Below are 16033 nucleotides of genomic sequence, written 5' to 3' on the forward strand. Positions count from 1 at the left end.
TATAAACAAAAGAGGGGGAGAAAGCGGATAGACCCTTCATCTTGGCTACACAGGTGTCTAGAACCTGTTCCCTGGTCGTATGTTAGAGATTTCTGATGGCCATCATCTCAACAACAACTGAATTATGGTGGACTCTTCTGGTCCTCAACTCCAAACATGATGTGACCAGAGCTGGGACTGTACCACCTCACATCCTTCAATGTTCTGTCTATAACAACTTTGTTAAGGACCAGACCCAACAAAAAGCAAAAAAAATCCAAAAAAGTAGAACTACGGTCTACTATTCAACAAGGTTCTTCATGTCACAAGAAGTCTCAAGTTCATGCCTCAAGCAGCATACTATCTCCTTGAAGAGACTACCCAACTCACAAATTTTAGGCCCCCCTAATCACAGGCATCTTCTCAGTGCAGAAACTTCGTTGTTCAGTACATCATTGAGGGTTCCCATTCTTTCCAGACTCCAAATATGGTCGTCAAAATCCAAAGAATGTTAACCATACCATAATTAAACACGACGTGACCAGAGGTAGGACCATACCACCTCACGTTCAACCGCGTTCTCTCTATAATTACTTTTTTTTAAGTTTGTTAACCACCAGACCCAAAAAAAAATCAAGACCATCCAACACAACAGAATCACGGTCTACTATTTACCAATGTCCTTCACGTCACAAGAAGAAGGTCTTCAAAATCTCTTGATCTAGAAAATACTATGACTAGATAGTTCACACCAGAACACATGATTACAGGAGTGTAGTGGGTGGTGACCTCATGGTGAGACCCTACGGTAAAGGCCAAGTTTCTCTTCAGGCCAAGTCAAAAAGTTTCTAGTTTCTAAGTAGTTTTTGTTTGCGGAGCTTCCTCCATTTGTGGACAGACAGCCGTCACATTCCTCGCCCAGTCCCAAAACAATCTCTTCTACCCTGTGGCATCAAAGAGATGCGGTTAAATTAAAGAAAGAGATATTTGACTTTCCGAAATGAAATTCCTGCGAGCAGCCGGCCGGAGGGGACCAGAGACTTTTGTTTAGAGGTTGAATGGTCACAGCGAGAGAAGAGCGGAGGGGATGAGATTACAGCAGGCGGGGGATCCTCACAGGGATTACACGCTTCTTCTCCGACCATCACATGGTTCTCGTTTGGTCATGTTTTGGGTTTCACCCACAGTTTTAGAGATATCTCTCCATGTGGGACGCAATCTCCTCATCTGGGTTGTTTTAGAGCCGGTAGAGCGCAACAACAACCGTCCAAGATGTGGGAAGGTCCCGGAGCCAAAAAAAATCCTGAGATCCCAAATGCCTGTTTGAGAAAGTGTAGATCAAAGTCGGAGAAGATGAACTTTTAGGAGGTATTAACCTGCATGGGAGCTGTATACACAAAACGGCAAGAGGTTTTTCTTTCTGTATACAGATTGCCAAATATATATTTTTTTTATCCGAAAGATTTTGGATAAGGGATATTCTATTCTCAAAGACACATGACAAGGTTTTGCCATAAAAAACATTGGTTGCGAAAGTGTTCACATCCCTTTACCAATTTGATATTAGGTTTTAATAAGCATCTACATAAAGGTTTGGGTTTCAGAAGGTAATAAATATATACAAGAGGAAAAGAAAATAAAGGTCACATGTCAATCCCAAAACGATCTCTTAGCTAGCTCCGCCCCCAAGCCCCGCCCTCTCGTCCAGCATCACCTCCCACTTCCTTCCCTCTATGTAACTTTAAGTGCACAGTTATCCAAGGACAGAGGTTAAGATGCTGGTTTAGAAGGGTGCCACCAATCAGGAGTCTTGTTAGGGGTCCCGTTTCCCCTAATTAATGTAGTCGCCCGTTGTGCATGAATCTCATTTTTTGGTTCATATCTTTATCATAACCTTAAAGGGCTCGTCCACTTTCAGCAATTAATTGATACTGTTTGTGTAATAAAAAGTTCTACAATTTTCTAATATACTTTCTGCATTAAATCCTCACGGTTTTCTAGATCTCTGCTTGCTGTCATTCTATAGGAAGCTTCTATGTTTACTTCCCGTGAATAGAATTTTGTCCATGGTCTTGGGAGGTCACACAGGTGCACGGCTCGTTTTATCCATGTTCACGTGAGGTCACACAGGTGCACGGCTCGTTATATCCCTGGTCATGTGATGTCACACAGGTGCACAGCTCGTTATATCCCTAGTCATGTGATATGACACAGGAGCATGGCTCGTTATATCCTTGGACATGTGATGTCACACAGGTGCAGGGCTCATTATATTCCTGGTCATGTGATGTTACACAGGTGCACGGCTCGTTATATCCCTGGTCATGTGATATTACACAGGTACACGGCTAATTACATCCCTGGCCATGTGATGTCACACAGGTGCAGGGCTCATTATATCCCTGGCCATGTGATGTCACACAGGTGCACGGCTCGTTATATCCCTGGTCATGTGAGGTCACACAGGTGCACGGCTCGTTATATCTGTGGTCATGTGATATTACACAGGCGCACAGGCAGTTAGTATCACAAGGCTCTGATTACTGACCATAGTCAGATTGCTTTCCACTAGAAGTAAACAATAACAGCAAGCAGAGATCTGGAAAACCAAGAGGGATTGATACAGAAAGCATATTGGAAAATAGTAGAACTTTTCATTGCATGAACAATATCAATTATTTTCTGAAAGAGGACGACCCCTTTCATATCATTTCGGAGACCTGATGTACTACATCTTCCGAGTTACTTTTTGGATCGCGGTCACGTCTCTCCCACACTTTCCATTATCTCTTTTTCCAGTCCTGTCTGTTCTTTATATTTTATATTAACCTTATCTCTGTTTTATGGCAAAGCTTCATCTTTCTCCTATTCTCCAATGATGTCATGAAATTCTATACTCGCCCTACTCACCAACTTGTGAGCTCCTTCCATGGTTTCTTACCCTTCAAAAAACTTTGCATAAATCAAAAATAAAAAGGGAATAAGAGAAACCCTGTAGTACATCTTATTGGTTTCTTCTCCACTTACTTCGCTCTTCTCATCCTTCTACCATATTTGCTTTTAAATGGTGAAATCTTTCACTGCGGTGTGAGATTACATAGAAGTCTATGAGGAGGGGAGGAGGAGGAGTCACAGCAGCTAGGAGATCACATAGAAGTCTATGAGAAGGGGAGGAGGAGGAGTCACAACAGCTAGGAGATTACATAGAAGTCTGTGAAGAGGGGAGGGGGAGTCACAGCAGCTAGAAGATTACATAGAAGTCTATGAAGAGAGGAGGGAGAGTCACAGCAGCTAGGAGATTACATGGAAGTCTATGAAGAGGGGAGGGTTGTCACGGCAGCTAGGAGATTACATAGAAGTCTATGAAGAGGGGAGGGGGAGGAGAAGTCACAGCAGCTAGAAGATTACATAGAAGTCTATGAGGAGGTGAGAAGGAGGAGTCACAGCAGCTAGGAGATTACATAAAAATCTATGAAGAGAGGAGGGAGAGTCACAGCAGCTAGGAGATTACATAAAAATCTATGAAGAGTGGAGGAGGAGTCACAGCAGCTAGGAGATTACATAGAAGTATATGAAGAGGGGAGGGGAGTCACAGCAGCTAGGAGATTACATAGAAGTCTATGAAGAGGGGAGGGGAGTCACAGCAGCTAGGAGATTACATAGAAGTCTATGAAGAGGGGAGGGGTGTCACAGCAGCTAAGAGATTACATAGAAGTCTATGAAGAGGGGAGGAGGAGGTATCAAAGTAGCTAGGAGATTACATAGAAGTCTATAAAGAGGGGAGGAGGAGTCACAGCTGCTAGAAGATTACATAAAAGTCTATGAAGAGGGGAGGGGTAGGAGAAGTCACAGCAGCTAGGTCTCCACCCACCAGCACCGACAATATAGCAAATTTAAAGCCACAAACAACAGATATGATACAACTGTGTATTTCTTCCCCAGGCTTTATCCTTCTTATACTTTCCGGGCCCCATGAGGACTTCCTTTAATCTGAGAAGATGATCTCTCCTTTAGTGTTCCCTCTGCACACACCACTTTTGGGCAGCGTTAACCTCCATCCACCCCACTCCGATCCAGAAATTATTTGTAATCCTTCCATTTTTTTGCACACAGAGAGAAAGTTTCATATTTCCATAAATTATTAAATGTCTGTAAAACAAGTGAAAACTGATCCGGCACATTATGGAAATGTAACAGCGAGCGGAGCCGACACGCTACACAGGAGGCGACTTTTGGCTTTGTCTAAAATTGTGCAATTTAAGTGAGTGCACAATAAGAGAGTGTTCTGTGCCAAAATCCCCTGCAATGCAGCAAGAGAGTGTTCAGACAAGGACAGAATGACAACACCCCGGGAATGACTCAACCGGACGAGACGCCGGAGTGATATAGAACGTCCTGCAGGAGGCCTCATGGTATTCATTACAGATATATTGAAAGTATCTATGCAGGATATGGAATTTTAATCTAATATCATCCTGTGCATCTCTAATACTGTCGACCATGTATGAAAACCTCATAAGTATATGGATAATACCAAACTATAATACTGCTACAAAAATATAACTACTATAATACTGCCCCCTATGTACAAGAATATAACTACTATAATACTGCCCCCTATGTACAAGAATATAACTACTATAATACTGCCCCCTATGTACAGGAATATAACTACTATAATACTGCCCCCTATGTACAGGAATATAACTACTATAATACTGCTCCCTATGTACAGGAATATAACTACTATAATACTGCCCCCTATGTACAAGAATATAACTACTATAATACTGCCCCCTATGTACAAGAATATAACTACTATAATACTGCTCCCTATGTACAAGAATATAACTACTATAATACTGTCCCCTATGTACAAGAATATAACTACTATAATACTGTCCCCTATGTACAAGAATATAACTACTATAATACTGCCCCCTATGTACAAGAATATAACTACTATAATACTGCCCCCTATGTACAGGAATATAACTACTATAATACTGCCCCCTATGTACAGGAATATAACTACTATAATACTGCCCCCTATGTACAAGAATATAACTACAATAATACTGCCCCCTATGTACAAGAATATAACTACTATAATACTGCCCCCTAGGTACAGGGATATAACTACTATAATACTGCCCCCTATGTACAGGAATATAACTACTATAATACTGCCCCCTATGTACAAGAATATAACTACTATAATACTGCCCCCTATGTACAAGAATATAACTACTATAATACTGCCCCCTATGTACAAGAATATAACTACTATAATACTGCCCCTATGTACAAGAATATAACTACTATGATACTGCCCCCTATGTACAAGAATATAACTACTATAATACTGCCCCCTATGTACAGGAATGTAACTACTATAATACTGCCCCCTATGTACAGGAATATAACTACTATAATACTGCCCACTATGTACAAGAATATAACTACTATAATACTGCCCACTATGTACAAGAATATAACTACTATAATACTGCCCCCTATGTACAAGAATATAACTACTATAATACTGCCCCCTATGTACAAGAATATAACTACTATAATACTGCCTCCTATGTACAGGAATATAACTACTATAATACTGCCCCCTATGTACAGGAATATAACTACTATAATACTGCCCCCTATGTACAAGAATATAACTACTATAATACTGCCCCCTATGTACAAGAATATAACTACTATAATACTGCCCCCTATGTACAAGAATATAACTACTATAATACTGCCCCCTATGTACAAGAATATAACTACTATAATACTGCCCCCTATGTACAAGAATATAACTACTATAATACTGCCCCCTATGTACAAGAATATAACTACTATAATACTGCCTCCTATGTACAGGAATATAACTACTATAATACTGCCCACTATGTACAAGAATATAACTACTATAATACTGCCCACTATGTACAAGAATATAACTACTATAATACTGCCCACTATGTACAAGAATATAACTACTATAATACTGCCCACTATGTACAGGAATATAACTACTATAATACTGCCCACTATGTACAGGAATATAACTACTATAATACTGCCCACTATGTACAAGAATATAACTACTATAATACTGCCCACTATGTACAAGAATATAACTACTATAATACTGCCCCCTATGTACAAGAATATAACTACTATAATACTGCCCCCTATGTACAAGAATATAACTACTATAATACTGCCTCCTATGTACAGGAATATAACTACTATAATACTGCCCCCTATGTACAGGAATATAACTACTATAATACTGCCCCCTATGTACAAGAATATAACTACTATAATACTGCCCCCTATGTACAAGAATATAACTACTATAATACTGCCCCCTATGTACAAGAATATAACTACTATAATACTGCCCCCTATGTACAAGAATATAACTACTATAATACTGCCCCCTATGTACAAGAATATAACTACTATAATACTGCCCCCTATGTACAAGAATATAACTACTATAATACTGCCCCCTATGTACAAGAATATAACTACTATAATACTGTCCCCTATGTACAAGAATATAACTACTATAATACTGCCCCCTATATACAGGAATATAACTACTATAATACTGCCCCCTATGTACAAGAATATAACTACTATAATACTGCTCCATGTAGCCGCCCTTTAGTTTTTAGCCTTGGCAGTCGGCTCACACACGGCGCTATAGACACTATGGCCATTCCTGAGCCCGGTGGAATACATGGGATGTGTTTTTGTATACGGCTGAAGTGCCTGTTGGGGGGTGCGTAGCCCTAGAGAGGGGATTATAGAGAAGTCAGTGGTGTCATGCACAACATCCACGCTATAATCTCTCCGGGTCTCGTTCTCTTCCAGTAATATATTAAGTGTTTTGAGAATCTTGAATCAGAGAAGCTTTGGTGATAAATCTGCCGGTAATAAAGTCTATAAACAGTCCCATAACGACACAATCCTCTCATTGTTTCCTAGATTTCCATTAGATCATATGACAAGTGCCCTCGAAGGAAGCTGATAAAACAAAGTGCAGAAGATTAAGGAAATGGACTTTGCTTCTTGTCACTTTTCAGACTCAGACGTCATCGTGTAAGTCCGCACAGGAATGTTCCTCTTCTCAAACACTTTCATCGGGAGAGCGGCCTAGAGCTCCAAGAGTCAGAAAAAAGCTTTGAAGGAACAATGAAAAAATACTTCTTAACATGAGTCAGTTTCTGAAAAGAAGCCAGAATTTAGACGAGAGGGCAGAGCAGCACCGCTCATAATTCACCACCAAGAAGCCTTCTCCTCATAGGACCCATCCACCGGTATGGAGATCCTACACTACAAGGTGCTCCGTCTACTCAAGAAGTTTCCATAAGAGTCACTGCAAATTAGAAGTTTGAAATGTTCGAAATAAATTACAGGCATTCGTCCTTATGAAGGACACCAAAGGTAGGCCGAAAAGAGGACCTTTGACCACCTTCAACTTTTTGCATTCTTTACTGCCGCCCTCTTGGTTCCGGAGTAGTTAGACTATAGGCACCGCCATTTCCAAGAAATAACTTGACTCTATGCTGTCAGATGGGCAGGACTAGGATGTCTTTTTCAGCCCATGACCACCCATCAATAGACAGTAGAAAGTCTACTTAGCATTTTGAGTTTTGGAACTACCCTTAATCTATGCTAATTAGACTCCATTCTGTCAGATGGTGGGGGCTAGAGAAAATTCCAACTACTCTAGAAATATTGGGGCACATTTACTTACCCGGTCCAGTAGCGATCCCGCAGCACGTTGTCTGATGCTGAGTCGGGTCTGCCGGGATTCACCAAGGTCCGTGCGCCCAGGTGTCGCTGCTGCACCAGGGTCCGTCAAAGTTCACCTCCTTCTTCCTGGTGCATGTGAGTGCCGATATTGCGACACAATTCTATTTTTAAATTGCGCAGTTTTTCCGAATCCGTCAGGTTGTCTGACGGCCACGCCCCCCCCATTTCTGTCGCACGAAAACCGGCGCCAATGCACCAAAATCCGATCGTGTGCGCCAAAATCCCAGGGCAATTCAGGGCAAATCGGAAATTCGTCGGGAAACCCAACAAAAGTGCGCAATTCGGACCCTTAGTAAATGAGCCCCAATGTGGTCATTAACGGGGGCGAAAGGTCCTCCCTAAGCTTCTATGTGACCAAACCTGTCCAACGTTTGGCCATTAAAAGTGGTTTTCAATGAAAATTTAAAAAAAAGTAGTCTATGGTTCTCAAAGCCACTGAACTTGCCTTGAACTTCCGGTAGAGCCGCTACAGTCAGTGATCTCCTTGCTGGTTCATCCATGGATCAAGAAGTGGTTGGGTGTTGAGGAGTGTCCAAAATGGAGCGGAATGGGTTAAGTCTTTTTTTTCCCTGGAATCTTGGAAAACCTCATGGAGGCAAGAAAACTGCAACAGAGTGTCCATGGGAAGATGGAGCTACTACTCGTTATGACTTTCTTGCCCTCATTCTTGCACCTCAGGTTTTAGAAGACCCAAAGAACTTCTATATTTTTGGATAACCGTCGGTTCGGGTATTATTGTCAGTTCACTTGAATTATCTGGGGACAGAAATTGCCTTTAAAATGTAATCTTTCCTATAATGAGTCGGCAATTACTGTAACGTTACATGAGCAAAGTCAATGATATCTAATCTCTGGAAGGATACGCTGCTCCGCGCTGTCACCGGTTCCCCCACTAATTACCGTTACATCGTCTGTTATTCGTCTGCCAAAATAATTGCAGGACAAGGCCTGGACGACAACCAGCAACAGGATTCTGCCGCAGCAGATGGAGAAACTGAGATCTTCTACCATATTAGGTTCCCTGTAATATCTGAGGGACATTATCTCTGGAGGGGGTCATCAGCTCCAGGCACTGGGGTGGGGGCTTGACTTAATAAAACGGCTTTTCTTGTATTACATTTTCAAGTATATCTACCATTCTTGTTTTCCAAAGATCTGCCATTTTAGAGCAAATGCAGTTTTTATTTTTATGCAAATGAGGTTCTTTGTGCACAAGAGGCGGGGTCATGTATGCCGTGTACCCGTTTTCTTCTACCCACATCTGATTTGTAACTGGGATATCATTCAATGTATTAGGGACAGTGATGGGTAACATTTAAAAAAGAAAAATCGGTGCACCAGCAGATATGGCCACGCCCCCTTGGTACAGAGGTTAATTTGCATAAATATAAAAAACTGCATTCTCTCTAAGATCACAGATCACTGGGAATGAGGAAAGGCATATATCCAAAGCTTGTAAAGTGCTCTACACAATGCTGGTTTTACTTGAGGGGTGGTTCGCGAGCTGAGACGTCTGTTTGAGAGAGATGACTCCAGGGGATCACTAAGGGTTAAATAATTTGAGTCTGGGGCCTCACATTTTTACATAATCCTGGCTGATGAATGGACAAGTCAATGTAGAGAACATCAGCCAGGAATGATCAAGTTCTCCTGGGAAGGTTCCTCACCAGACGGTTCCCCCGGACTCTCCGGCAAGGAAATATTTACCACACAAAGAATCTGTCAACATATTTTGTGTACTGTAACCGGAGACTAACGGGATCAGACCCATTAACTATTCACTAAACCCCATTACAAATTGTCCTGAGAATTCCCAGAGCAGAAGGGAGATACAACCAGGACAAAAAGTCACAAGACGCCTCACCCAAGTAGTGTGGAATTAAGTCACCTCAAAGACCCGGGAAGAGCTCGGCAGGATCAAGTTCTCCCACTTTTTGTTTGGAGAGAATGAAGTGAAATCTGATTTTAACATGTAATTATCTCCTCCACAAAATCCTGACCTGAGTTTCTTCCCAGATGGGAGGTGGGGGGGGGGGGGTCAAAAATGACAGTGTCTACAGTATTATCTTCTATTGTAGACATCAGAAGATTCTCTAGAGCAGTGGTTCTCAACCTTTCTAATGCTGTGACCCCGCAATACAGTTCCTCATGCTGTGGTGACCCCAAACCATGCAATTTGCAATAAAAACACAGTAAAATTTCGGCTCCGATGGCTTTAGGCGACCCCCGGTTTTGGTCGTTCGACCCCCGCTGGGGTCCCGACCCACAGGTTGAGAACCACTGCTCTAGAGGATATGTGTTGTATGTAGGAACCTTCTGGTCTCTACAGTCATTTTTTCTAGGAGAGCACAATTTGAGACATCATTTGAACATCTGGTGATACCATAAGTATTAGGGATACCGTTAAGACTAGATATGAGCGCAACTAATGTTTCCGTTTGGTGTTCGGGTTCAACTACTGCTACTTGGACCTGAACAGCCAATCCGGACAAATTGACACCACTTGCAGCTAAGCCATGGCTATGATTGGCTAGGGGGACAAATCCAAGACATATCGGAACGCCCGAACCCAAACAGAAACATTGGGTCCGCTCATCAGGATCTCCTCTTAGAAGAGGAAACTTTGGTTTTAAAGAGGACCTTTCACCACCTCCATGAACCCCAACTATCCATTAATTCCAGGGTAGGTGGAACTTTCTCTCTAGCTCCCAACATTTCAGAGTAATCATGATGATAATTTTGGATCTCTACGGTCAAATGGACGGGGCCAGAGTGTCTTCTCTAGCTTAGGACTTCATACTTGACAGAAGAGAACTTGATTAGTAGACTGGGTTCTCTACTGTGATATGGGTAGTCCTAGGCTGGAGCAGACAATCTGGCCCTGCCGATCTGCCAGAAAGCTCGGAATGTTGACATTAATTCCTTGGGAATGTTGGGGGCTACCAAATAAATTCCAAATATGCCAGAACCAGTGGAACAAAACCTACTATTTCCTTGCATGAACAACAATGATTGTACCCCTACCATAGACAAGAACAGAAGACAAGAACATAGACAAGAGCAAGAAGGTCATAAATGATCCACTAACCTCATATTGACTAAGTGAGGCGGCACTTGCTGGTGCTGGAAATGGTCCCGCCATTGGTGGAGGCAGAAGGAGGCGGGGGGCTGCACTCCGCAGACAGGATGGTACACAGGCGGATGGTTTGGACAGACAGAGTTTGGAGAGAATTCCGAGTGCTGGTGAGAACAGCCAGAATTCAGCGCACAGCTCGTGGTGGTCCCTCCATTATGAGGAGCACAGTCTTGCCGGGTGGCCAGGGGAGGGTGATAAGAGCAATGGTGGCAGCACTGGGGGACAATCGTTGGTCTCTGGTGCTCTAGGAACGTAGGGCACGGTTTGGCTGCGCCATTGTGGGAGATGCATCCATTGGGGCTCACTTTAAGTTTGGGATCTTCTGTGGTCGGAGGGGTTTGCTCTCCATCGTTAGATGTGGTTGGACCTGTACAATTGGGTTTGGATGGGAGGCTGCCATTGCCCAGAGTCACGGAATCGCTGTTCACTGCCATCATGTCAACGCCTTACAATCATGGAAGAGTCTACGGAAGAAAAAAAAAAGACATGGCCATGAGTAATGTAGAGCAGTTCAATGGATTCTCGGACATTTAAAAAAAAAATTTTTGATTAACAACAGAAAGAGTAATCAAAGTCTCTCTCGAGGGTCCCCCAAGACTCCAGGGTGCTTCTGTGTACAAGCCAATGCTTGGTCTTACGCCATATGACTGCGGAGGCCATGGACTGGGTCAGTGGTCACATCTACAATGTATGTGACATCTGAACTTCCGGTCTTCTGGAGGCCATAGAGCCCTCATATGACTTCTCATGTGTTATTTTTTAACATTTTTTTTTTACATAAAACTTCTCCCCTGTTGTATATTTGACCCCTTTACAATACTTTGATAATGCACAAGTCACATACAAAGCTGTTTCTCTCCACTGAAATTTTAGAATATCCTGCAGGGGTTCATTACAGCCAAGGTAAGATACGAGACCTCGCAGAAAGTGAGAGGGCAAAATAATACTCTTGAATGCTGCTTTGGTAGTGACTAGAGAAGAGGCTAAGTAACAATACCGAGCACAATCAATAGGCAGACCCGTCACTCAGCAGAGACAATATTCCATCTTAATAGAAAATCTCTTCCACTTTCCATAAGAAGACCCCAAAACACTTAACCAAAGACAATTCAAACATCTATGTATAGAGGACATTTTCTTGCCACAATAAAAACTTCTGGGCAAATATGAGGCCAAACCCTGATGTGATGTAATGCACAGAGCAGGTTTCAGGGAATGCCAAGCATGTGGACTTTAAGGACAAATGGAGAAACATCAGAAAATATCCCACATTCCTAAAAAAAAAAAAAAAATGGCAGAAAGATGGATGTAAGGAACCCCCAACCAGTGGAACCGCACCTAATCCTGCAAACCTGTACTCCCCGTATATACTAAATATATGACCCTCTAAGTGAAAGGGAATATTCTGGCGCATAATGGGCGTGGTCTCAAAGTTCGGTGCGCGTCTCTTCACGTTACTTCAATGTTCAAACAGCGTCCACTGAGCCTTGATAGTAAGTGTTCTGCCCAATCGACTGTAACCAGTAATAACAAAACTAAAGTCTAGTTAACGTGGACTATACATATTATACTAAAAGGGGAACTCTCGCCAAGTATAAAATTCTGGATGATATAACTTCTGTGATTGCCCCTGTGTCCCTGATCAATTTGCTGTTTGTTTTTCTAAAATCCGTCCATCCGTTCAAAAGATAAGGCCTTCAGAAGCTTATATGTCAATTAGCTTGTACTAGTGGGCGGTAACCTTTTCATCTTCTCTGTGGGCGTGTCTCTGTGCTGCAAAAGGCTGTGCCAATTCACATATAAACTTCTGGAGGCCATATCTTTTGAATGGGTGGGCCGATTTTTAAAAAACAAACCTCAAATTGATCACGGGCAAAGGGGCAATCATATGAGGCATGTCATTTAGCAATTTTACAAGGGAGAGAGGTTCCCTTTAAATACTGACTCTAATGAGTATGTAGTCCCTGGTGTAAAGATAACGAAGGCTGGGCGATGATGAATGCCTTCTAGGTGATAAGCAGCCGCCATACACATCTGTCACCGCTTATCAGACTCTCCACTGAATTAACCAGGCACGATCAGCCGATCCATTGTTGATGAGGATGTCAGACTATATAGCCGCTGGCCAAATGTTGATGTATACAGCCAGCTCCACATTGAACAGTCATTTAGATGCTTTTTTCCAGTCATTTAGGGATGAGAAGTTCGGAGATGGACACCTCCCAGAGTTAATGAAGTCCCTGTGGGTGTAAAGATTCAGACATGACAAGTCTCCCAGACTTGTGTGGGCGAGTGTGTTTCCTTACAATCTCTGCAATCTGTCATAATTCACAAACCGGGCAGATACAATTAGGATCTAGGAAGAGAATAGTCCTCAAGAAGATGCTAGGACTTCAGTCACAAGAATCAAAGAAACATTCAGATTCCTGTAGCTAAAGCAGAACATCATAGACAGAGGGAGCATGTCACACTGAAAATAACAATCCTATCTGCAGGCAGCATGTTATAGAGCAAGAGGAGCTGAGCAGATTGTACATAGTGTCCTATCTGCAGGCAGTATGTTATAGAGCAGGAGGAGCTGAGCAGATTGTACATAGTGTCCTATCTGCAGGCAGCATGTTATAGAGCAGGAGGATCTGAGCAGATTGTACATAGTGTCCTATCTGCAGGCAGCATGTTATAGAGCAGGAGGAGTTGGGCATATTGTAAATAGTGTCCTATCTGCAGGCGGCAAGTTATAGAGTAGGAGGAGCTGAGAAGATTGTACATAGTGTCCTATCTGCAGGCAGCATGTTATAGAGCAGGATGAGCTGAGCAGATTGTACATAGTGTCCTATCTGCAGGCGGCATGTTATAGAGCAGGAGGAGGTGAGCAGATTGTACATAGTGTCCTATCTGCAGGCAGCATGTTAGTGAGCAGGAGGAGCTGAGCGGATTATTCATAGTGTCCTATCTGCAGGCGGCATGTTATAGAGCAGGATGAGCTGAGCAGATTGTACATAGTGTCCTATCTGCAGGCGGCATGTTATAGAGCAGGAGGAGGTGAGCAGATTGTACATAGTGTCCTATCTGCAGGCAGCATGTTATAGAGTAGGAGGAGCTGAGAAGATTGTACATAGTGTCCTATCTGCAGGCAGCATGTTATAGAGCAGGAGGAGCTGAGCAGATTGTAAATAGTGTCCTATCTGCAGGCAGCATGTTATAGAGCAGGAGGAGCTGAGCAGATTGTACATAGTGTCCTATCTGCAGGCAGCATGTTATATCTAATGTAACATAATTTAGGCTGAGATGCACAGATGATAAGCAGGTGATGATTCCCCGCGGAGTACAACACCCAGAGTGTAATACAGAGGTCGCACCCGCTAGATGTTACCCGTGATAATGAATGCGGGCCGTGTGCGGCGGTTCCTGTGGACGCTCCGTGTTTGTTCTGCGCACAGGACCCGGCACATTCCCCTCTCGCAGATGAATGGGGTTTCTGTAAGGAAATGTACGAGTGATCTCCGGCTACACGTCTCGCCTCTTTCATGTCGGAAAATCTCGGCAGCCATAGGCCGGAGCCGACGTCTATAACAGCCCCCGAAACCTTCCCCCCCCCCCTCCTGGCCCCCCGCCAGCGCCTCTACCACTTTACAATGATTTCATTTCCTTCACCGGCCGCCAGGAGAAAACGCCAAACACCATGACCCGGAGTTTTCCACAAAATATAGAGAAACCTGGCAGCGAGACGGTGACTGAAGAAAAGCACCTGAGATAGAGAGCTAAAAAATTAACTATTTCATGTTCAGGGTGGAACGTCCCAATGGTGTTCCAAAAAGATAGGGGTAACTTTTACCATACAGTCTGCAGGCAGTGCCATGTATTGTGCCTGGAGATTTACGGAGTTATATTCCAGTATTGTACTGGAGTTATGTCCTCACACTGTTGTGCTCTGTGCTCTCTGCGCTATGTATTGTCCTAGGAGAGATGTGTAATTAGCCCTTTGTGTATATGGTTAGTAGCAGCAGGACTGTGATATGTGGATATATATTCCAGGATTGTACAGCAGTTGTATTCTCACACTGTTGTGTTCTGTGCTCTCTGCCGTCAGTGTTATGTATTGCCCCTGGAGAGATGTGTAATCAGACGTTTGTGCATATAGTTAGTAGCAGCAGGACTGTGAAATATGGATTTATATTCCAGGATTGTAGTGGTGGTGCTGTGCTCTTAGCTCTCTGCAAAGTTTTAGGTATTAGCTATGAAAAGTTGTGTAATCGTAGATATGTGTATGTTGTTAGTAGTAGCATTACTGATCTATATGTATTTATATTTTTAGGATTGTGGCTTTTCCAAGTGCGCTGAGGCATGTCCTCACACTGCTGTGCTCTGTGCACTCTGCAAACAGTGTTAGATATTGTCCATGGAGAGATGTGTAATCAGACCTTTGTGCATGTGGTTAGTAATAGCAGGAATGTAATTTATATTTTAGAATTGTAATAGGGCAGTGTCCTCACACTGCTGTGCACCACACTCTCTGCAGACAGTATAAGGTATTGTCCCTGGATAGATGTGTAATCAAATCTTTGTGTATGTTGTTAGTAGCAGCAGGACTGTGATATATGGATTTATATTCCAGGATTGTACTAGTGATGTGTCCTCACACTGCTGTGTTCTCTTTCTTTGCAGTTGTGTTCTCTTTCTTATGTATTGTCCTTGGAGAGATGTGCAATCATGTTTGGATTTTTTTTTTTTTATTAGCAGCGGGATTGTGAAATATGGATTTATATTCCAGGATTGTAGTGGTGGTGTATCCTCACACTGCTGTGCTCTGTGCTCTCTGCAACAGTATCAGGTATTGTCCCTGGAGAGATGTGTAATAATACCTTTGTGTAGGTCGTTAGTAGCAGCAGCACTGTGATATATGGATTTCTAATAAAGGGTTATACTGAGGCAGTGTCCTCACACTGCTGTGTTCCTAGATCTTTACATTGAGCTGCTATACTAGTATAGTAAAAGCTATTGCAGGCTTGTAGTTAAAATTAAAATGTGTCATCCAAAGTTGTTGGGAGGGGCAGAGGAATAAATTACTGCAGAGAGCTAAGA

General features: G+C 42.8%; 1 protein-coding gene across 3 annotated transcripts in view; it reads right to left on the bottom strand.

The window, feature by feature from the left end:
* The window catches only part of DISP1 (dispatched RND transporter family member 1), a 58497-nt gene that overhangs the window by 21498 nt on the left and 20966 nt on the right, over positions 1-16033 (bottom strand). For 2 of the 3 annotated variants that reach the window (XM_072140069.1, XM_072140070.1), the window contains one exon: positions 10904-11415. In XM_072140069.1, the coding sequence (XP_071996170.1) occupies positions 10904-11388 (485 nt within the window). In that variant the 5' untranslated portion in view covers positions 11389-11415. Of the gene's footprint in view, positions 1-10903; positions 11416-14310; positions 14332-16033 lie in introns of those variants that run through there. The other variant, XM_072140071.1, reaches the window with a different exon arrangement.

The sequence above is a fragment of the Engystomops pustulosus genome, chromosome 3 (assembly GCF_040894005.1).
Source record: "Engystomops pustulosus chromosome 3, aEngPut4.maternal, whole genome shotgun sequence".
Classification (NCBI taxonomy): domain Eukaryota; kingdom Metazoa; phylum Chordata; class Amphibia; order Anura; family Leptodactylidae; genus Engystomops; species Engystomops pustulosus.